Source organism: Puma concolor, chromosome C1 (genome assembly GCF_028749965.1).
Source record: "Puma concolor isolate L17-30 chromosome C1, mPumCon1.1.hap2, whole genome shotgun sequence".
Taxonomy (NCBI): Eukaryota; Metazoa; Chordata; class Mammalia; order Carnivora; family Felidae; genus Puma; species Puma concolor.
In genome coordinates, this window is record NC_141674.1 from 218,801,321 (window position 1) to 218,824,186 (window position 22,866).

The 22,866-nt window shown below is 48.6% G+C and overlaps 1 protein-coding gene across 1 annotated transcript in view; it reads right to left on the minus strand.

The window, feature by feature from the left end:
• ASB18 (ankyrin repeat and SOCS box containing 18) overlaps positions 1–22,866 on the minus strand; it is a 63,379-nt gene that overhangs the window by 12,849 nt on the left and 27,664 nt on the right. The window contains exon 5 of the mRNA XM_086715230.1: positions 6,378–6,882. Coding sequence (XP_086571356.1) covers positions 6,378–6,882 — 505 coding nt within the window. The remainder of the gene's footprint in view (positions 1–6,377; positions 6,883–22,866) is intronic.

Below are 22,866 nucleotides of genomic sequence, written 5' to 3' on the forward strand. Positions count from 1 at the left end.
TTGCTTCCCTTCAGGTGCTGTCCAAGCCGCCGCTGTATAACCTTGTCCCCACCCCACCCCCATCCCCCTTGTCACATCATGCTACTGCCTTGTCCCCTTAACCGGCTCTGCTTTGGGCACTTAAAGGCTATGTCCTCTTGCGCTCTGTAGATGACGGCACACAGTTTCTCAGATTTTCTTCTGGATCTTTTGATGAGAGGTACGGATTTCCTTTCCACTCCCTGGATGCCGTCCCCGCATTTTGTTGTTGTTGTTTTTTTTCTGCCCCTTTCCCCCCCTCACGAGTCTATTTACATGTCTGCCTATTTGTCATTGATTAAGGCAAGAGCCAGACTGGAGGTCTGTCAAAATGCGGGCGAGGTCCGTGATGCTGTATCTCCCGGCGGGAGACCGGAGGGGCCGTGTGGAGGAAGGCTTGCGAGGACCATGCCCAGCCCTGTTCCGCCTGCCCGTTCACCTGGTGACTGCGCCCCCCTGGGAGCCCTCTTCTCCTACCCTATTCCCAGCACAGCTCGCAGGTTGCTATGCAACCCGGCTTCCTAGGCTTCCACCTTCGCACTTTGCTCCATCTCCGAGAATGCACTGTATCTCCAAAGGCATCCCCTACTGCCTGGTCGACTTTAAACACAGTTTTGTAATGTGCGCCTGACTGCCTGAAAACTTAGGGCAGTGCTGACGATTTGCTTTCTCTCCCGGCTCCCTTTCCCGTCTCCCTTCCCTCCTCTTGTCTTGGCGGCTCTTCTAGTACGGGGACAGGAGAAGTTGCACTTTAAAAGCTGGTCATCGCAGTGCTACTGTAAGAATGATCATCTCTGGGCCCTGTCCTACCCCAAATGTGTGTTTTGTCCCAATCCATTACTCTTACGAAGTCAGAAGCGGGTGTTAGAGAAGGAGAGAGACGGTGAATGCGGGAGATGGAGAGGTGGAGGGAGAGCCGGGCAGGCAGACGTCTTCCCACCCGAGCCCTGGAGCCCGACTTTATCCCTTCACCAGCACACAGTGTGCCCCTGGGGTGAGGGTATTTGTGGCTTCCAGAAGCCACCACTAACATGCCGTTTCCTGGAGCACGGTGGTCTCCGATTTCGATTGCCCCCCTTTTGCGCTGGGAGAAAACCGCACCGTCAAGCTGAGCGGTTCACACCGGACCCCTCCAGATCTAGTCTGGTGACACGTATATGGTGTCCTATGCAATGCCTGCTTCTTAAGACCCTCCCCAGGCTAACCGTATCCCTCCAGTGACCCTGCGATTGGCCCTCAAACTTACTCTCTGCAAAACGTGAAATGGCTCCCAGCAACTGCAGGCGCCAGGGAGGCCTCCCCGCACCGTCCCCCCTCCCAGGACGAGCTGCCCTCCCTCAGCAGAAGCGCCCCCTCCTCCGGGCCCCTCCTTCCTGGGTCACAGACTGTGATCAAGTCTTATTGCCTGTCTCTGGGAATTCATTTCCTGTCTCTCTGTTCCACCTCTCTGGGGCTCCCCGGCCCTCCCCAGTCCCCCAGCCCCGTGCCCCCTCACGTCTGCCAGGCAGCTGGCTGCCTTCATTATTTTTACGCCAACACAGTTTAAAAAATCTCCGCTGCCTCCTTGCTGTCTGCGGAGATGCGGCTGCCACACTGCTCTGACATCCCGGTGTCATTAGGGCCCACGCACACTCTCCTCGGCTAATGAGGCGGCAGAAAGAAAATTAAGGGGGAAAATCACACAGGCACATTGCTCTGTATGTAGATGGAGAAATAAACCAAGAACAAGGAAAACAGAGGTGCGCTCCTGGAGACAGCTCACCTCCCTCCTCCCACCGGGGACGCTCGCACACGCACACACAGCTCTGTGAAGACAGGAAACGGCAGTGTGGTTTGTGGCTGCTGCTACCCCGGGATTCTCCCACTGAACCTCTGGTGCAGCTGGCGGTCCTGTGAGGTCGCTTTACCGCGTTCTGTAATCAGGCAAAAAGAAGACACCAAAACTTTGGGTCCGCACTTTCAGCGTGGTCGGTGCCCAGGTGAGGCAAGGCTAGAGATTTGCAGATGTTTCTAGAATCTGCCATTCTCGCCACCAACCTTCTTCTCTCCCCTCGTTCACGCTACCCGCGTGCCTCGCCTGGATTTTCCACCAGTCCCCTCCTCTGGCATGTTCTCCACACTCGAGCTGAACTATCATCCCAAAAACTCATTTGGTCGCGTCACCTCTGCTGCTTAACATGATGCAACACGTTCCCCTTGTTCTTAAGACAAAGGCGAAAGCCCGTCACCCTTAAGACCCCTGCCTCTTGCTCCCTCTGGGCGGTTTCCTCCTAGCTACCGGGTCACCTTTCAACTGCATACATAGCAGTGCTCTGTCTGCCCCAGGACATTTGCCCGTGCTGTTCCTTCTGCCAGGAATGGTCCTTCCTTTATCCTTTACATGGCGGCTTCTTCGGCCTTCAGGTCCAGGCTCATTCTGCAGCTGCCCGGGGAACCTCTTACTGCCCCCCCAGCCACGTCAGGCCCCCTGTTTGGCACTTTCAAGGTACAGTGGGCCTCGGTTTAGCAGCTTTCTGGCCGTGGCGACTTCACCTTGAGTGTGTCGTTGTCTGAGTCAAGGCTGTCCTCCACTCTCGTGAGGCAGCTCTGTGAGGGCAGGAAATGCACACGCCACAGTTCAACACTGACTCCAACATGGAGCACAGTAGTTCCCTGAAATGTCTGTCGAGTGAGTAAGTGCTCAAGGGCTGCCTGTGGGAAGCACAGCCTACGTGTGCGGTCAGATGGCTCATTGCTGGTCCTGTCCCTGTGTTTCCTGCGCTCCTGGGCTGAGTCTGAATGATTTAGGCCGCCCGGCTCAGCGGCACAAGGAGAGAGAGACGTGAGCAAAGCCCTTCACTGCAGACCAGGCCTCCTCCGACCTGCGGTCCACTGGTGACGGCTGCAGAACAAGTCGGGTCCACATGTGTGTGTTTAGAGAAACACTCCTGCCTACTCTCCTGCGGGCCGCGCCCCACCTGTCCCGACGCCTTCCCGAATTCAAACCTGGCTGCGGCCGGCCGCCACGTCTGCACCTGCCCTGGAGTCCCGCCGTCTGACTCTGGCGTTAAGTAGCGGGCAGCCGGGCGAAAAGTCCTGGCTTCCTGTCAACACGCTTGCTTCCTAAGCTGTGACACCACTTTGATTTTCGGGGCAGAGCACTGCGCACGGCTCCGATGGATGCTTCGAGTCCGCCTGCCGCGGCGACGGTGCCTTTGTCTGGGCCTGGGGGAGCTGTGATTTATGTCATAAGCTCGCTGTGAAACCTTTGCCTCAGTAATTCTGAGCTCCGTGGGTGTCTCTTTACATCTATTTAAAGCACGGCTGCTGCCCACGGACGGCGTGCTCTGTGACATTCCCTGGTGCCTCTGTCTACGCCCCGCCATGGTGCTGAGTCTTGCCTGCAGAGTCGTTTTCAGTGTTTGCTGCGCGCTCCGCGAGTCTGCTGAGTGGAGTCGGGTCTGTCCCTTTGATGTCCTGCGTGGCGATCAGACCCCTTCCCCGGCGGACCGACCGCTTGCAGGGGCCTGGCTGCAGGAGCACGCTGCTTCCGTGCTTTGCCCCGCTGTCCCGGGGCAGGGCCACAACAACACAGGCGCTTGTGTCTTTGCTTAGAAGATTCTCAGTGGGGTGGTAAACGCGTTCCCCTTTGAAACCTGCTTCTGACCGCAGTGCCGGGGGCCGGGGGCTGCGGACCCCACCAGCGCTCCTTCCAGGGGCGTCCCCTCGAGGGGCGGGGAACAGCGCAAAGAAGTCAGATCCCCGTGTCCAAAGGTTTAACCCACAGGCCGCTGTGGCCCGGAGTCGCCGGCATCCCTGCGCTCATTCAGCAAACAGGGACTGAAGATGTGCGGGTTCGGGCGTGGTGCTCCATGCAGGGGAGGCAACGGCAGTGCGGCTGTTTTGTGAATGCCTCCGAGTATTAAGATTCCTCAGGGAGGCTCCAGTTCCTTCGCAGATGGCGTGAAATTGCAGACAGATCATCACTTCTGGGAGCTAAGCACTTCCCAGGGCCTCTTGGTCCCTGCTATAACAAACAGCCTCCACATTCAAACCTACCTGCGGCTTGCAGCCCGCTGACCATGCTACATTCCTGTGGGGCTGGTGGAGTGGGGGGGCGGATCCCAGGAGAGGGCCCCTCGGGGGTCCAGAGGGGGCGCCCTGTGCCTTGTCCTGCATCTCAAGGTCTAGGTAGGGTACTTCTTTTTTTTTTTACTGTTTATTTTTTATTTTTGAGACAGAGATAGAGCATGAACAGGGTAGGGGCAGAGAGAGAGAGGGAGACACAGAATCTGAAACAGGCTCCAGGCTCTGAGCTGTCAGAACAGAGCCCGATGTGGGGCTCGAACCCACGGAACTGTGAGATCATGACCTGAGCTGAAGTCCGACGCTTAACCGACTGAGTCACCCAGGCTCCCCATAGGTAGGGTACTTCTTATAGCTCTGAAGACAGAGTTCAGGCGCTAGACGCCCTGCCCCCAGGGATGATGCCCAGTGAGGTCGTGCCTGGGACTTGGAAACCCACAAAGATTGCATAATTCTAAGACCAACAAAGGAATATTTACTACTGGTTACTACTGAAACAAGTGGATCTTTTTTTTTTCTTTTAAAGAATTTGCCGCAAATATTTTTCACTTTTGGTCCATCACGTAAAGTCACTTCTTTTGTCTTGCTTGTTTCTTTTTCCTTCTTTATGCAGTTTCACGCCCCGAGGGCTAAAGTATCTTGCTTTAATGCAAACGCAGTGTGAACGGGAGGGACAGCAGATGGGTCTTGATCCCATTTTATTGGTCGATGAACTAAGACCAATAAAGGCTGGGACCCATTACAGTGTAAATGATGACTCAGAAATGTAAGTGTTATAGAATATAAAAGTGTGGGTGTTCCTTCCCTGTCAAGAGCCTGCCATACTGAGATCCTGCCACAGTGGAGTGCCACGAGAGAATTACTTGTCACTGTGATGGTGAGGTAATGAAACGCTCAGGGAGTCCAGTGGGTGGGTTTTCCACGTTTCACCTACGTTTTGATAGACACACTTGGCAAAGTTAGCATTTGAGAGAAACGTGTGAATTTTACTATTTCAGCCCACCTGGAGTACTGTCCTTTATTTATTGATTAAAAAAATGTTTTTTAACGTTTATTTATTATTGAGAGACAGAGAGACACAGAGCATGAGCAGGGGAGGGGTAGAGAGAGGGGAGACACAGAATCCCAAGCAGGGTCCAGGATCTGAGCTGTCAGCACAGAGCCCGACGCGGGGCTCGAACTCACGCGCTGTGAGATCATGACCTGAGCCGAAGTCTGGTGCCTAGCCAACTGAGCCACCCAGGCACCCCGAGTACTGTCCTTTAAAAGTAGTAGCTTTTCAGATATTTGTTCAAAACTTAACAGGCCAAAGTATGTCTCTTGCTTATGACTGGCGAGCCTGGGGATAATTTTTAAATCAAGCATGCTCGATTTGACATCTAATGGCACGACTTCCCTTCAGTGAAGTCTTTTATGGGGAGGACAATATCTTCTTATCCCAACCAATATTTGGGGAACTTTTGGAAACATTTTCCACCTTCTAAGTATTTTCTCTGATGGGACATCTTTAGTCGTCATCTTTATCATTTCAGGGTAGATCTGACACGTGGGAAAAGGGACAAGCTGCTCAGATTGAAGTCTGCAAAGCGGGGTTGAGGTCCCAACAGAGCCCTGACCCAGCGAGGGGCATTTCACCTGCTTGAAACCCAGGTAGGAGACCGTCATGAGCCTGGCGTATTTCCCAGGAGTGTGGTGTGGACGGAATGACAAAGATCTGCAAACAGTGTGAAGTGCTTTCCTTAATCTCATCGGTAAGGTAGGTGGTCAGAGTGGGTATTTCGTTTCAGATCCCACAGGAGACCCATACCTATTGTTTACCAATTACACCAAGAGGTAAGCTGCCAAAATATTTTGGGCCATGATGACGTCGTGGAACTTAGTGCCTGGCATCACCAGGTAACTACTATGGACGGATACAGTCAGGTAGGCAACTTAATTTTCCTTTTTTCTTTTTTAAAGTAGGCTCCCCCAGGGTGGGGCTTGAACTCGCGACCCTGGGACTGAATCCCATGCGCTACAGACTGAGCCAGCCAGGCGCCCCAGGCAACTTAATTTTCTAGTGACTCCGGCCAGGAGGCTTTTGGGTCCTGCTCTTCTAAGTGTGGTCCCAAGACCAGCACCCTCGGCCTCACCCGGGAGTTTGTCAGACATGCACATCCACCCCACCCCATCAGAAGTTGCATATGGGACCGGGGGGGGGGGGGGGGGCGGGGCGCGGGTAGGGCTGCTGGGCCCTTGAATCTGAGAAGCGGCGCGAGCCCCCCCGCAGGCCCGTCCCCGGGGGGCCCCCTTACCTTGGGGAAGGCGTCGGGCCACACGCTGGGGGAGCCGTGGTTGAGCAGCGCCTGCACCGTGCGCTGCGACGCGGCCTCCGCGGCGAAGGCTGCGGTCTGCAGCGCGCGGGCCAGCGGCGAGGCCCCGCCGTAGTCGAGCGCGCCCGCGTCGGCGCCGTGCCGCAGCAGGAGGCGCGCCAGGCCCGGGAGCGCGTGGCCGCAGGCCTTGTGCAGCGGGCTGCGCTCGTCCTCGTCGCGCGCGTCCGCCGCCGCCCCCCGCCGCAGCAGCAGCGCGCACAGGCGCAGGCGGCGCGCGTGCTCGTCGGGCCGCCGCGCCGCGCCGCACGCCGCGCTCAGGGCCGTCTCGCTGCGGCCGTTCCTCGCGTCCACCGGCGCGCCGCGGCCCAGGTAGAGGCGCGCGTGCTCGTCCAGGCCGCGCTGGGCCGCCACGTGCAGCGGCGTGTCCCGGCCCGGGCCGCCCGCGCGCTGCACCGAGGCGCCGTGCTCCAGCAGCGCTTGCGCGCACCTGCGGAGAGGCCAAGGCCCGGTCAGCGCGGGGCGGGGCGGGGGCGCGACCCCCGAAGGCCCCGCCCCGCCCCTGCCCCGCCCCTGCCCCGCCCTTGCGCCCTGTCCCTACCCTCCCACCCCGCCCCGCCCCACCGCACCCTGGCTGCCGCTGCCACCCTCAGCGCCAGTTGACTTCGTGGAAAGCGGGGGGGGGGGGGGCCCTGAGAGAAAGGACCCGAGTTCGGCCGTCCCGGGCTATGGGAGTCGAGACTGAGCTGGGGAGAAAAAATGAGATTATGGCAGACCGGGGTGGGGGTGGGGGTGGGGCCAACCCGTGGCAAATGGTGGAAATAGCTAGCAACGTTTCCTCAGGATCCACATGCTACTTTGGAAGGTAATGTGGTTCAAACGACAGTGCCCGAAGCACTAACTACCTGGGCTCTTTGTCATGGGAGGCGGTCACAGAGGGCTTGGGAGGCCTGTGCTAAGGAGGGTCCCCTAGACCGGCAGGCTCTTCCGCAGCAGCCGGCAGGTAACCCTGTAAGCTACGCAGCTTGGGTGACCGTGCGAGGCAAGGCTTGCCGCGCTCCCGCAGAGGGAATCCATCCATCCTTCAAGGCACCGACACGGACTGGCACTGGGCGGTCCTCCTACAGGGCTGCAAGCGTAGGTGCAACATGCCTAATTGTGGGGCTACCTTTGTTTCAATCAGACTTGCCCTTGGAGACTGTGGATCTTGGCTGTACCCACTCGAGACGCCCACAGGACGCTGCGGTCCCCCTCAGAGGTGGGTGTCTTGTGCTGCCTCCACGTTCACCGACTGGATCCCCAGGGTGTCCTGTTACCCAGGCATCAGTGCCTCTCCGAGGAGAGCAAACCCCAGACTCCTACCTAAGCGGGGACGGCAGGCTGATGACCAGGCAAGGCTCATGCTGGACCTTGGGCCTCGGACGCTGGTGGGAAGCTCTCCCCAAAAGCAGGAGGCCAGTCCTGCATTGTGCTGACCTTTGTCCCTCGTGGACACTGCCAAAACACCAGCCCCACCTCAGACACCTGCTCCCAGGTCGGCTCCCCGACCTGGCCGTTAATGTGTTTGCCTCACCTTTGGAGTCTAACACTCCAGCATGCTGGCCTCAGGCCAAGCCTCCGCTCCTGCTGGCTGGTCCAGGCCTGTGGGTCCCCTTCTTATCCCTGGTCTGCCGAGACTTGAGTCCTAGGCCCCTCATCTCTCAGCCCTGCCTGGCTTCCTTCCTTCCTGGGTGGGGCTGTGGCCACTCTCTTGGCATCCTGGCTCCCTGGAACCGAGGGGACCCAAGGGGCCGTGTCTTCCACGTTGAGCCCCACAGTCATCCACCTGCCGTCCCCCATTTGGCTGCTGGGTGCCACTGGAGGAGACCCGGTTCTCAGATACAGGCCCCCAGGCCCCCTGGTCCTTGGGGAGCTTGTGTTCACCAACAATTCAGTGTTGGAGGCACTGTTTGTCCTCCCCTCCCCGTCAGCCATCCAGTCTTGCTTCATTCAGAGCTCGGGGGCTCTCTCAGGAGCGGCCACCCATCCTACCTTCTGCCCGTGAGTGACACACATTTGCTAGAACCCGTTTCTGCAACGATCTTTCTGTCCTTCCTCCGTGTGTCTGGCGAAGGGAATCCCTCTCGACCGTCTGCCCCCAGGTGTGGCCCTCTTCTGCCTCCGTGGGGGTCTTGCTCTGTAAGTGATGTGTTCTTTGCCTTTTCTTTGTCACCCAGCTGCCCCACACTTCCACCGGTCACTCAGCCCCATGGACTCCACCTCTTTATCATCCCCGGAACTGCTTCCTCCCTCCATTCCCCATCTCACTGCCCTTTGTCGAGGACCATATCATTTCTCGCCTAGGCCTTTGCCACAGACTCTAAATTTGCCCCCTGCTCCGTTCTACCCAGAAAGAGCCTTTCAGGGGCGAGCCAGGTGGCCTGACCCAGCTCCCGTGGACCTCACCAGCTTTACTCCCTGGTGCTCCATCCTGTGCCGGCCAGGTGTGGTTCTTAGAACACATCTGCTGTGACAGGACCCTCATGCCTTTTGCACAGGCCCCTCCTTCCTGGGAGGCTGTGCCTCACCGGATGGCGCACGCGCTCCTCTCTTCCCCTCTTCCTCTCTGACGCCTTCCCGGTGCTACCGGCAGAGGCTCATACCTCTGTGTTGTCATTTACCTCGGGGCAGAGCATTTATCACACCACGTTTCCAGTGTTCATCAGCACGTTTGACTCCTCTCTGGAGGCCGTCGGCTCCTTGAGTGTAGAGATGGGGGTTTTGTCTCTGCTCTTTGGTGCCCGTTGCAGAGCTAGCCCACGATTGGTATTCCCTGAAAGCACGTTGGACTAGCGCATCTCGTTAATGAACGTCTTTTAGCGTTCCTTCGTGTCGCTGCTCTTTTTTCCTGTTACATACTTAGCTGGGGGGCTGAACCGAGATCATCCGTCGAGGGTTTCCAGGCTGGAAGTGGCTGCCCTTAAATCCGTGTGTATTTCTACCCCGGGACTCTCGGCATTTCTAATTCCTTCTGTTTCTCTAGCCTCCGTATCAGCAGTTATCTTGAGAGGTGGCCTGTCTTGGGTGAAAAATCTTTACAAACAAGTACAATTTGATGTGAAATGTCCTTGGGGACAATAACCAGCTAAGAGAGGATGCAAATTTTACAATCAGAGTGCTTCAGAGTAGCTTCCTCTTTGCCTCTCTGGGAGGCATTTTGAACACTGCAGCAGGAGGTTAGAAATCAAGGGTTCCGTCTCATTTTGCCGCTGAGCCTGTGTGCGCTCACAAACAATGGCAAAAACACTTCCTTCTACTATTTTTTTTTTTTTTAAAGCCGCCCAGCCTCTCCAAAGAAGTCCACCGGGAAATACAACCCGGCCTCTCTTCCACGTCCAGAGCCTAACTGGCTGATGTCCAAGTTGCTATTTGCAATGAAGATACCTTTCAGAAGAACGAGGGCAACCAGCCCATCCTCCGGAGGGCTGCGGGTGCCCTTTTCATTTTTAATGAAGAGCTCTAATTGGCTAAATCTGGGCACTTCCTTCGAGCAGGTAGCGGGGTAAGTTGCAGACCACACACACGAGAGAAAACAACACAAACAATTGACTGAGGCACACATCTCTGCTGGCGCTCACTGGGCAGTCATCGAAAATGAAGGTGTGGGAGCCTGTTTAATGACACGGAAAGCTATTTGCAGTGGTTATGAGAAAAGATTAGGTTACAAAACAGCACTGAACAGTCTTGTTTTTTTTTTTTTAAAACCAGATACATACAGGCACAGAGAGAAACAAACCTAGAAATGTATAGGCTGGTGTGTGTTTACCTGTGGATGATGGGGCGAGGGACGCTTTTCTTTCCTTTTTGCCTGCCCGTATCTTCGAAATTTCCATAATGGATCAGAGTTATGGCTCGAAACAGGAACAACGGAGGTTGATGATAACAAACCCATCCCCCACCAGCCACAGCAACAGTTCACGGAGTCTCAGAAATGGCTAGCATTCCAGGGTCCCAGAACGCGCTCAGAGTTTCCATTGCCCTGTCCGGGTATAAGCAGCGATCTCAGGAAGTATGTACCGAGTACCTCCGAGAGGGTGAGTCTGAAGGACAGGGCAGGGGTGGTGATAAGTGAGAACAGTCTCGGGGGCCTCCCAGACCTGACCTTGTACGTGTCAGTGTCTCTAGTGGAGAAGAAGTGGCCCAGCGAGGACAGCACCACCCAAGCTTTGGTTCGACTGTGTGGGCAGCCCAGCTTCGGCTGAGTCCTCTCCTCTGAGGGCAGATTCCGTGAGCAGGTTTCTTGCTGTCCTGACAGGCGACTCACGAAGGCCTGGGGCCGGCGTAGACGGCCCCTGTCAGGAACCAAGGGTACATTCCCATCTCGGCCTGCCAGAACGACTTGTCTCTGTCTTACGGGAATTAAGGAGACACTGTATTGTCTGAACAGCCTCTGATACAAAGCAGCTTGGGCAAACACTAACACCCCCCATCCCTCATCGCCGTCTTTGATGATGATTGTGGTGACAGGCTGTTACAGCGGCCTGAGGTTGACAGCACACAGAAGAAGGAGCTCGAGCCACAAGGCAGGAGTTAATAAAGATGAGCCCATCGAGGGCTGTTGAATTAATGTCATTTTAACTTATTTCTAAGTGGGGAAGTAGGACTCTGAGCCTACGTCCGACACACGGCTCCCATCTACCTTCCAGCATCTTCCTGAGGCACCGCCCGGCAATCTCCCAGGTGCAGAAGTCCACAAGAATACTTTTCTGCTGTTTACTTGCTCTCTTCCCCGTTGACAACCACCCGCCAAGCCTCGCTGCATTTTGTGAGGCCGGGCCTGCTCAACGCTGGCCATCATCTGCCCCCCTCCTCCCCATTACTCGTCTTTTTTTTTTTTTTTTTTTTTTTATTCTTGAGAAAGCGAGTGTGCGCATGAGTAAGCAGGGGAGGGTCAGAGAGAGAAGGAGAGGAGAGAGAATCCCAAGCAGGCTCCGCACTGTCAGTGCGGACCCCAACTTGGGGCCCGAACTCACGAACCATGAGATCGTGACCTGAGCCGAAATCAAGAGTCGGACGCTTAGCCGACCGAGCCACCCAGGCGTACCCCCCCCCCCCCCGCCCCCACATCACTCGGTCTATACAAAGCTTTCAAAGGAGGTATTTCACAGCCTCTGGATCTGAGCTGAGAGGTCTCTAGTACTTGATCTTTTAAGTTATTTTTAAAAAAGGTTATCTGTAGTTTTTGCGACAAATCTGCATGGTAGGTGGAATTTGCAGGTGGGAAACTTGAGGCTTAAAAGACCAGTGACTTGCATGAGGGCCATATGGGCAGGAAGCGGCAAGGTGGAGATCTCAACTACTCTGGCTTCAGAGCTGTTCGTCAGGCCACTCGCCTGCCGTATCATTTGTTAAACTCTCTCTGAGCCAGGCACCGTGCTAGGCATTTTCCAGAAGTGACTTCTGAACTTTTCATTCAGTCATGGATCCACTCGTTCAGGAAGTGGAGAACATCTTCCATGCAGCCCCTCAGGGCGGGGAGAAGTGTGTCTTCTCTGAGCGCTTCACAAGAATTTCTGGATAAACTTGCTGCAGGACCCAGAAGGCAGGACAAGGCAGGGGAGGTCACCAGCCTCGTGGACTTGGTCCGTGGGGCAGGTAACAGCAGCCTGCTTCTCACTGGGTCATGCCAGCAGCTCTGCACGCAAGCTCCCATGTTCCCCAGCTGGATTCAGTTTTTGAGGTCTGGGCAATGATCTCAAGGTTAGGGACGTGGGAGATGACGGTGACCCCACAGCCAGCACACCCCGCTTGGGATGGGAACCCCAGCTATCACTGGACAGCTTCATGATCCGGCAACCACCAAAACATGGAACCGTGTTTCCTATCGCCGGGGGTCGCTGGAGTCCTTGGAGAGTCCTGGCTGCCTTTGCCCTTCTCCTTACGCGATTGCCGTCCAGTCCCTCTGACAGGCAAAAGGGGTTTCATGCGAGATGACATACGCAGGGAGTGTTACGAAGCAGTCTTGTTGGATCATCGTTGCTGCTCCGTTTCTTCCTCAGGGTTGCCATGCGGGCTGATGGGCTGGAGACACGTCCCCGGGGCAGGGTGATTGGAGCCCCAGGGCGGGGTCCATGGGTGGGGGTGGGAGCGACTGTCTGGGTGCTGGGCAAGTGCCAGCCTGTGGGGGGCAGGGGACGCGGGGGAGAGACTTGGGAAGAAAATACAGCCGTGTTTTCTAATGAAGCCATTGCAAGAAGTTTCCCTCCTGTGGATAGACTCCCCAGCTGGCTCCGAATGAGGGACGGGGAAGCCACTGCCCCACGACTTTGATGGAGGAGCTGTTCCACTTTATTTCCCTGGACCTTCTGCTGAGGCTCTCCTTTGGGGACCTGCCACCCGCCCCTTTCTGTTCTGTGTTTTCTTCTCTTTCCCTTTCTTCCGAGATGCTAAGCTGTGAGACTATCAGGCATAAATGTTTACAGTTGAAAGGGCTGATGTGAATGGACAAATCCTTAAGGGTAGGGGGGAGATTGAGAGAGAGACCAGCCGGCCATTTCAATCCTTACGGTTTCTCTCTGAGCAATGGCCACCACTTACATGTTTTCTGAAGTGACGGATGGTTGTGGCTGGTGATGATGTTGTGGGCACATTCTCCCCGGACTGCAAGCGAAACCCTGCATTTTGGCAAACTGAGAAATGATTTAAGGAACAGACTTTGTGACGTCACCTCCACTGTGTGCCCCACTTGCCCCTGAAGTAGTATCTGACTTTCTAGAAGCTTCACCAGCATCCCTTCATCAACACCTGGATGAGAGAAAAGTTTTATGTATGCAGGTACGTACGAATTTTTAAAGTGAGGTAAACTTTGCATATGGAGGATTGCACAGGTCTTAAGACTACAGTTGTATACATTTTGACAAAGGAATGTGCCTGTGTAAATGACATTCCAATCAAAATGTAGAATATTTCACTGTCTCTGGAAGTTTCCTTGTGTTGGCCGCCAGTCTTCACCCACAGGCAATCACTGTTCTGATCTCTCTCATGGTTTAGTTCTCTAGAATTTTCTCCTTTTTGGTGTCTGGCTTCTTTTGCTCAGCATAATGTCTTTGACATTCATCATATCGTTGTGTGTGTGAGTAACTCGTTAATTTTTTTTTTTATTTCTGAGTCATATTTAATTGTCTGGATATACTACAATTTCCAAATTCCCTCTTCTATTGATATTGATGGACATTTGGGTATCTCTGTTTTTTGGCTATTATGGATAAGGCTGCTGTGAACATCTTTGTGTAAGTCTTCTCGTGGACATATGTTCTCGTTTCTCTTGGGTAAATACGTAGAAGTGGAAGAGCTGGCAGGTGTATGTTTAACTTTAAAAGAAAGAAATTGCCGAACGTATTAGTGAAGTGATTGTATTATTATGCAAAGTACAAGAGTTCTGGCTGATCCACACTCTTGGTGAGATTCAGTATTTGTCGGTGTTTTCGACTTTAGCCACTCTGATGGGTGTGAAGCAGGAAATTTTTCCTTGTGGTTTAAAAAAAATTTTTTTTTCAGTGTGTATTCATTTTTGAGAGAGAGAGAGAGAGAGGGCACGAGCAGGAGGGGCAGAGAGAGGGAGACACAGAATCCAAAGCAGGCCGAGCTGTCAGCACAGAGCCTGACGCAGGGCTCGAACTCAGGAGCCGTGAGATCATGACCTGAGCTGAAGTTGGACGCTTAACAGACCGAGCCACCCAGGCACCCTTCCTGGTGGTTTTAATTTGCATTTCCCTGATGATTAGTGATGTTGAACACCTTTTTGTTTGCATCTTGGCCATTTGCATATTGTCTGATCAAGGCTTTTGCCCAGAGGGTAAAGGTTTGACTTGGCTTCCATTATTACCTCTTCTAATTCTTGACAGTGGGTTGTAGGTTTTCAAACGGGACTTGGCAAGTGACCCGAAAGCTGACAAATCTACATGAGAGGCCATCAAGGGTCAGGGAAGGGGCATAGACACCTGTAATAGAACATGTATGGAAGGTGCTGGCTGGAGATGTGCAGGGACTTCCTGACTGTACAGGGTGTGTGAAAAGAACTTAGGTGAACAAGGGAGAGGTGATCGTTCAGCATTGGTGTCTCTTCCAACACTTGGCTTTTGGCAATTTCCACTGTGTGCCACCTTACTTGCAAAACATGGGCCCTCGATGGGACTCAGTTTCCTGGTCTGCAGATTGGGAATTCTCATGCCTTGCGGGCCTGCTGGAGGACCATCAGAAGTAAGACCGTTGGAAATGTTCAGGAATGTGTGAAGTTCTACCAATATCAAATCACCCGATGGGGGTGGCCCCTCTATGACACCTTGCTCTTTAATATCCTTCTGATGCCTCAGACTCCTGTTGAATCAGGCCATGTTTCCTCCCCTCAATAAATCAACCACTCCTCTGGGGTGTGGAAAGAGCACACAGTTTTCCAGATTATGTATCAACACCCACGAGCCTGGCACCTTGTGTAGGTAAACCTCCCATGGAGACATTTGGAGTTGGTGCGAGGACTTTGAACAGTTATCTCTGCTTGAACCTGGCCAGAGAGTGCCTTTCTTGCCTCGGGAAAAGTCATACTTTCTTTCTCTCTGCCTGGATTTCAGCTTGCCTCGTCTGAACTAGAAAAGCATTGTCCAATAGTTCTCTTCGGTGATTGTTAAGGAGATTAGCTGCTTCCACAGGTGTGGCGCTGGGTTCTGAATGATTTTTTTTACCAAGTTAAATTAATCCAACTGGGACGAAAAAAGTAAACATGTATGCTTTTTACTGATATGCTCATGAGGGAAGGAAGTCTTCCTCACTTCCGTTTAAAGCAAGATAACTTCAGACTGGGGGGGGGGGGGGAAGAATCAGGCTTCTACTCATCCTTTTCTCATTTTAATTATCTCAGATTTAAAAAAGAGGGTCAAGGAGAGGAGTCTGATAATAAATAGGGCGAGGCTGACAAGCAGGTTACTAACGTGAAGAGAGTAACTTTACTGGAACTTTTCTTTTTGGGAAAATCTCTTCAAAAGGCTCCTAGATTAAAGCTCTGATATCCTTTTTTGTGTGTTGAATTCTGAATTCTGAAGCTTGCTGGTTGGAAGGAAGCACAGATAATTTTTCTTTTTTAATCCCAGGAACTCAGAGACTCAAAGGTTTTAAAGTCCTGCACCCATGGTGAATTGCTGACTAAAAGGGGTTGGAGCAGAAGTGGGTCCCGAGGTGTGGAGACCATTGTCATCAAGAGTAAGAAAATGAAATGGCTCTGTATGTAGGTCAACGACCCCCTCTCTACTGTAAGGTAAAAAAATTAAGGATGACCTAAAATCTACTATGTATAAAAAGATTCTGGAGAAGGTAGCTCTTTCTTGTCAAAGTGATAATATGTTTATACTACCTGAAGCCAGACCTCCTCGGAGTCTAACTTTAGGGGGACTCTTTAGAGCTGAAAAGCTGTGGTCGAAACCCCAAGCCCTTTCTGACATCTATTACCTTTTTATCCTTCAAGGTAGTTGGCTATGTTATTGTAGAGGTGTTCAATGGAATCCGCAAGCATTTTCCATTATAATCATTGATATCGAAGGGATTCTAAGTCAGCTGTTGCATAGTTCTGCCTGAACTTCTGGTATATTCATCACTTATCTCAAACTTTCCCCCAATAACCAGGATTTAAATAAGTCAAGACTGTCAAATTAAATCACCAGGGAGAAAGATTCATATGGAGAGACACATAGAGGCGGACAAGGGATGCGAAGAAGAGGAGGAGGAGGAGAAAGAGGAAGACAAAAGAAAAGAGGTTTAAAAAGCTCCATGTTAATACAAAGGCATTTGAAAAGTCCTTATTAAACAATGTCCTGGACCTGTATGATTTCTGAAAAACCAACTGAAGCCAGGAAATTAGTTTCTATCACACAGTGGATAAGCTGTAGCCCTAACGGTCTGCATATATCTCAGCTCTTTATAACATCCAGATGTGAGCTTGTTGGCTTGTCAGAAGAGCTATTGATGGAATTCACAATATTTTGTGCTCTGAGTAGGTGTTTCTTTCTCATTTCTTAGTAAAAAGCAGTATTTTTCTGATACCGTAAAGCGGGAGGCTGGAACCTAAGGTGTGAAGCAAACTAAGTTTTTAAAACTCTTTTTATTTTTAAATTATTTTAGATTTATGGAAAGAGTTGCAAAGATAGCACAGAGAATTTCCAAATGCCTTTCACCCAGCTTTCACTAACGTAAGCTAGAAAGTAGAGAATGCCTGCAGCTGAGGACAGAAATGGATCACAAGGTTTGAACTTACCAACATGATTGGCAAACACTGAATTTCTTGACCTCCCAAAGGGACTCTGGGCTCCCAGAGTGGGACAGAGTGAAGAGGTCCCAGGCAGAGCCCAGTGACTCTCAGAGTTAAGGAGATAGATATAGGGGTCTGGGGAGGCCAAGGCAGGTAGAGTTTGCGAGGCAGAGTACTGGGCAGGGGGTGTCTTCACAGAGAAAGAACTTTGCAGAGCGTCCCCTTGAGTATTCAGTTGAGTAGTGATTAGTGTATGTGTGTGAGGGAACTGCTCAAGACGGGAGAAATAGCACCCCAAAAGAGAGGGAATCATACCCATGGTATGTAGAAGTTCAGGAATAGTGTCTGTTCTCAACAACCAGCGTTTAAAACCGCATATATAATGGGGCATGGTTAGATTACTAAGAAGGGTGTGGTCTCAGTAGTAGGGAAAAAATTAACTTTAGTCTTAACACTGCTCTGATCCTGCCTAACAAAGCTTAAAAGCAAGACCCAAGAGGATCAAAGTGTTTCCAAGTAACTTTACATTTCAGAGTAGAGATCAAAAATATTGATAGGGATAGAAAAATATCCAGCACCCAATAAGATAAAGAGAAAAAAACAACAACAACTCAGTCAATTAAAACTGACCCAGATGATAGAATTAGTGGACAGGAACTTTAAAATTGTTATTAAGACCGATTCTGTATGTTTGAGAAGCTAGAGAAAAGGTTGAACATATATTTTTTTTAAATTTTTTTTAACGTTTATTTATTTTTGAGACAGAGAGAGACAGAACATGAATGGGGGAGGGTCAGAGAGGGGGAGACACAGAATCTGAAACAGGCTCCAGGCTCTGAGCTGTCAGCACGGAGCCCGACGCGGGGCTCGAACTCACGGACTGCGAGATCATGACCTGAGCCGAAGTCGGCCGCTTAACCGACTGAGCCACCCAGGCGCCCCGAAAAGGTTGAACATATTAAGTAAAGGTGTGGAAGATATGAAAAAGACCTAAGATTGGACTTCTAAAGTTGAAAACCATAATGTCTGAGATGAAAAATACATTAGATGGGAATAATGGCAGATCAGGTATTTTAGAACAAAAGATAAACCAATTGCAGAAGAAACAAAATGACAGCACCAGTGAGCTGTGGAACAACTTAAAATGGTGTCATATACGTGTAATTGGAGTCCCTGAAAGAGAGGAGGGGATCATACAGAAGAAATGTGAGGAAATAACTACCAAAATTTTTCCAAATATGATGAAAATTATAAGCCCTCAGGTCCAAGAAACTCAAGGAATCTCAAGGACAAGAAACATGAACAAACTACATCAAAATACATTATTACCAAACTGCTTACAATCAGTGATAAGGAGAAAAATTTTAAGCTGGGAAAAGGACACTATTACAAAAGAACAAAAATAAAGAAGACAGAAGACCTTTCACTAAAAAATGTTAAGTTGAAAGACAGTGGAGCTATGTGTTTAAAACACTGAAAGAAAAAAAAAAAACCCTGTCAACCCAGAATTCTCTACCTAAAAAAGCCCTTTGCAAACACTCAGGTGAAATAAAGACTTTTTCAAACACACAGACACTGAAAGGATTCATCACTATAAGAAATGTTGAAAAAAGTCCTTCAAGCAGAAGGAAAATGATACTAGGTGAAATTTTTGATCTCTACAAAGAGATGAAGGAAACTGGAAATAAGAACTACCTGGGTAAACATACAAACTTTTTTTCTTATTATTTCAACATATTTAAAAGAGTATGGGCTATTAGAGCAAGACAAAATTTATTGCAGGAATTGTATGTAGAAGTAAAATATGTGATACCATTAACACAAAGGCTAGGAGGAGAGAAATGGAAGTATGCTGTTGTACTCTATATGAAATAGTATAGTTAATACTTGAGAGCAGGCGGATATAGATGTATACATTATAAACCCCAAAGCAACCACTAAAATAACACAACAAAATTTTTATAGAATAAGTCAAAAAAGGAGACTAATGGAATCATAAAAATTCCTTAATTAATACAGGAGAAGTTAGAAAAAAGAAGATACAGTAAACAAAGAATGGATTGAAAAAAATAGCAAGATGTTTGATTTGAACCTAGCCATATCAAAATCACATTAAGTGTAAATGATGTAAACATCCAATTAAAAGGCAGACTATCAGATTAGATTTTTAAAAAAGATCCAATTACAGGCTGCCAACAAGAAATCTACTTTAAAAATAAAGGCAAAAACTGAGGTTGGCCTTCAATCATTTGTCAGCAAGAAACTGAGACCTTCAGTCCACAGTCCCTGAGGAGCTGAATTCTGCTGATGATCATATGAGTTTGGCAGCAGATTCTTTCCCAGTTGATCCTTCATATGAAACCCTGGCCCTTGTTGACATCTTGATTGCAGTCTTGTGAGTGACTCTGAAGTAGAGAACCTAGCTAAGCAATTTCCAAACTTTCACCCACAGAAACTTTGAGATAAGAAATGCGTGTTGTTTTAAGTCTCTAAGTTTATGGTGATTTTTTATGCAGCAATAGATAACTCATGCAGATGGAAAAATATATACTATGATAACACCATTCAAGAGAAATCTATATTAACATCAACTAGATATATTAATAGGGGACTTAGTAGATTTTGGAGCAAAGAATAAAACCAGAGATAAAGATATCTTCTCATAATGATAGAGGTCAGTTCTACATAATAATGCTAAACATCCGTGTACTTAATAACAAGGCTTCAAAATATTTGAGGCAAGAACTGATAGAACTATAGAGAGAAGTAGACAAAATGATTATAGTCAGAGATTTCAACACTTCTCTTTCAATAACTTGTAAGACAAGTAGGCAGAAAACAGAAAGGTATAGAAGTCTTAAATGACAGTGCTAGGCATCTTGACTCATTTGGCATATATAGAACACTCCTCTCGCACCCCTCTCAATAACTGTGGAATACAAATTCCTGTCTAGTGTACATGGAACATTTGCTAAGACAGAATATATTTTGGATAATAAAAGAAGACTCAAATTGAAAAGGAGTAAAGAGATACAAAGTAAGTTCTCCTACCACATGGAAATAAAATTAGAAATCAAGACTAGAAAGATATCTGGAAAATACCCAAGTATTTGAAAACTAAATAACACACTTCTATATAACTATGGTTCAAAGAAAAAAATCCAAAGACAAATTAGAAAGAATTTAAAATAGATTGAAAATGAAAATATAACATTAGCATTGCAGGATTTAGCTAAAGTAATACACAGGGGGACATGTACAACACCAAAAGCAAGCCTATATTAGAAAATAAAAAAAAAATCATCAAATCAATGACATCAGTTTCTATCTTCAGAAACTGGAAGAAGAGCAAATGAAACTCAAGGTAATCAAAGAAGGAAACATAATAAAGACCTTAGTGGAAGTTAGTGAAATAGAAAACAGTAAACAAACAAACAAACAAAATCAATGAAATCAAAAACAAGACTGATCAGGGAAGGAAACAAAAGAAACAATATAATGAATTCCAATATCATGAATGAGAGTGGTGATAATACTATAGCTTTTAAAGATTAAGGGGCGCCTGGGTGTCTCAGTTGGTTAACCATCCGACTTTGGCTCAGGTCACGATCTCGCAGTTTGGGAGTTCGAGCCCCGCGTCGGGCTCTGTGCTGACAGCTCAGGGCCTGGAGCCCATTTCAGATTCTGTGTCTCCCTCTCTCTCTGACCCTCCCCCGTCATGCTGTCTCTCCCTGTCTCAAAAATAAGTAAACGTTAAAAAAAAAAAATTAAAAGGATAATAAAGAACAACTTATTCCAATAAATTCAACAACATAGCTGAAAGAGATAAATTTCTTGAAAGATACAAGCTATCAAAGCTCACCCAAGAAGAAATATTTTCAGTAGTACAACAGCTATTAAAGAAATTGAATTAATATTTAAAAACCTTCTCATAAAGAAAACTCCAGGCCCAGATTGCTTCATTGATGAATGTTACCAAATATATTTTTAATTTTTTTTTAGAGAGGGAGTGTGTGAGTAGGGGTGGGGGAGGGGGAGTGAGAGAGAGAGAGAGAGAGAGAGAGAGAGAGAGAGAGAATTCTAAGCAGGCTCCATGTTGAGCATGGAGCCCAATATGGGGCTCAATCCCATGACCTTGGGTTCATGACCCAAGGTGAAATCAAGAGTCAGATGCTCAACCGACTGAACCACCCAGGTGCCCCACTACCAAACATTTAAGAAAGAAATAATGACAATTTTATACCAGCTCTTCAAGAAAATGGTTGAGGAAGAGACACTTTCCAACTCATTTTTGAAGCCAGTGTCACTCTGATATGAAGACCAGATAAAGACATTACAAGAAAAGAAAATTACAGACCAATATCTCTCATGAACATAGATACAGATTAAAATTTTTCCAGCTAATCAGACCCAATAATTTATTAAAATGGATAATATTCATGATCAAGTGTAGTTTATCTCAAGATGGCGAGGTTGGTTTAACATTTGAAAAACAATCAATATAAATCATTATACTAACAGACTAGAAAACACACTGTATGATCATGTCTAAATATGCAGAAAAGGTATTTGAGAAAATTCGATATCCATTAATAATAAAAACTCTCAGCAAGCTAGAAATAGAGGGGAGCTCTCTCAATCTGAAAAAGTTCATCTACAAAAATCCAATGTCTAATCTCTTACTTAATGGTGAAAGACTTAGGCTTTCCTCTAAGATCAGGAATAAGAAAAGTTGTCTGCTGTTACTACTTCTCTTCATCATTGCCCTGGAGATACTAGCCAGTGCAATAAGGCAAGATAAAGAATAAAGTGCATCAGCTGAAGAAGTAAAGCTATGTTTACTCAAAGATCACACAGCTGCCTGCATAGAAATCTTACAGAACTTACAATGAGTTATGAGAACAATTATTGAGCTTAACAGGGTTGCAAGATACAAGATCAATATGGAAAAATAAATTATTAATTTTATATAATAGCTACACATGATCAAAAATTTACAATAAAAAATACCATTTACCAAGCACCAAAAATAAATATTTAGGGAGAAATCTGACAAATATGTGCCAGCCCTGTACACTGAAAAGTAAGAAACACAGCAGAGAGAAATTAAAGACCTAAAGGAACGGAGAGCTTTCTTGTGTTTATTATGTCCATTCTCCCCAAATCTATAGATTGACCTATGGGTCAACTGGGGAGATTCCAGGTTGATTCTGACCCCAGTCAGAACCCTGCAGCTTTTTTTTTTTTAAATAGAAATTGACAAAATGGTTTTCAAACTTACATGGAAATGCAAAGGAGCTAGAATAGCCAAAACATCTTTGACAAAGAACGACACCCAAGAACCTACACTACCTGACTTCGAGGTTTCTTATAGAGCTCTAGTATTCAATACAATGTGGTACTGATGTCAAAATTGACAAACAGGACAATAAAATAGAAGACAAATATAGAGGAATGGCTCTACCACGGAGCTCTGGTAACCTTGTGTGTATCCACACAGGCTGTGCAAGCAAAGGTCTTGAACCCCTGCTGATCTAAGTCTTGGCAGGAGTTGTTCTTGGTGTGTGGGACGAGGCATTGGCACCATTGGCCAGTCCTCTTTTCACGGTGTACATAAGTGATAAATGGTCTGAACTTAAGAGTGGGTCTTTCCCAGTTGAATCAGTCAGGCTTTGTCCTGTGTGTACACTTAAGAGAGTCCAGAAATAAACCCATGCACATGTAGTCAGTTGATTTTGGACAAAAGTGCAAAGGCAATTCAGGGCAGAAAGGAAAGACCCTTTGACAAATGGTGCCGGGACACTCGGACATGTGCATGCAAAGAAGAAAGCTTCGATCTATACCTCACACCATATGCAGAAATTAACAAAAAAATGGGTCACAGACTTAAATGCAAAATGTAAAATTATTAAATTTATAGAGGAAAATTTAGGAGGAAATGTTTGTGACTCTGGGTTAGGCAAAGACTTTTTTTTTTAAAAGATATTATAACCCAAGGTAATTTCTAAAGAAAAAAATTGACAAGCTGATTCCACCAAAATTAAGAATTGCTATTCTTTAAAAGGCATTTAAAAATGTTTATTTATGTTGTGTGTGTGTGTGTGTGTGTGTGTGTGTGAGAGAGAGAGAGAGAGAGAGAGAGAGAGAGAGAGAGAGAGAATCCCAAGCAGGCTCCATGCTCAGTGTGGAGCCTGAGGTGGG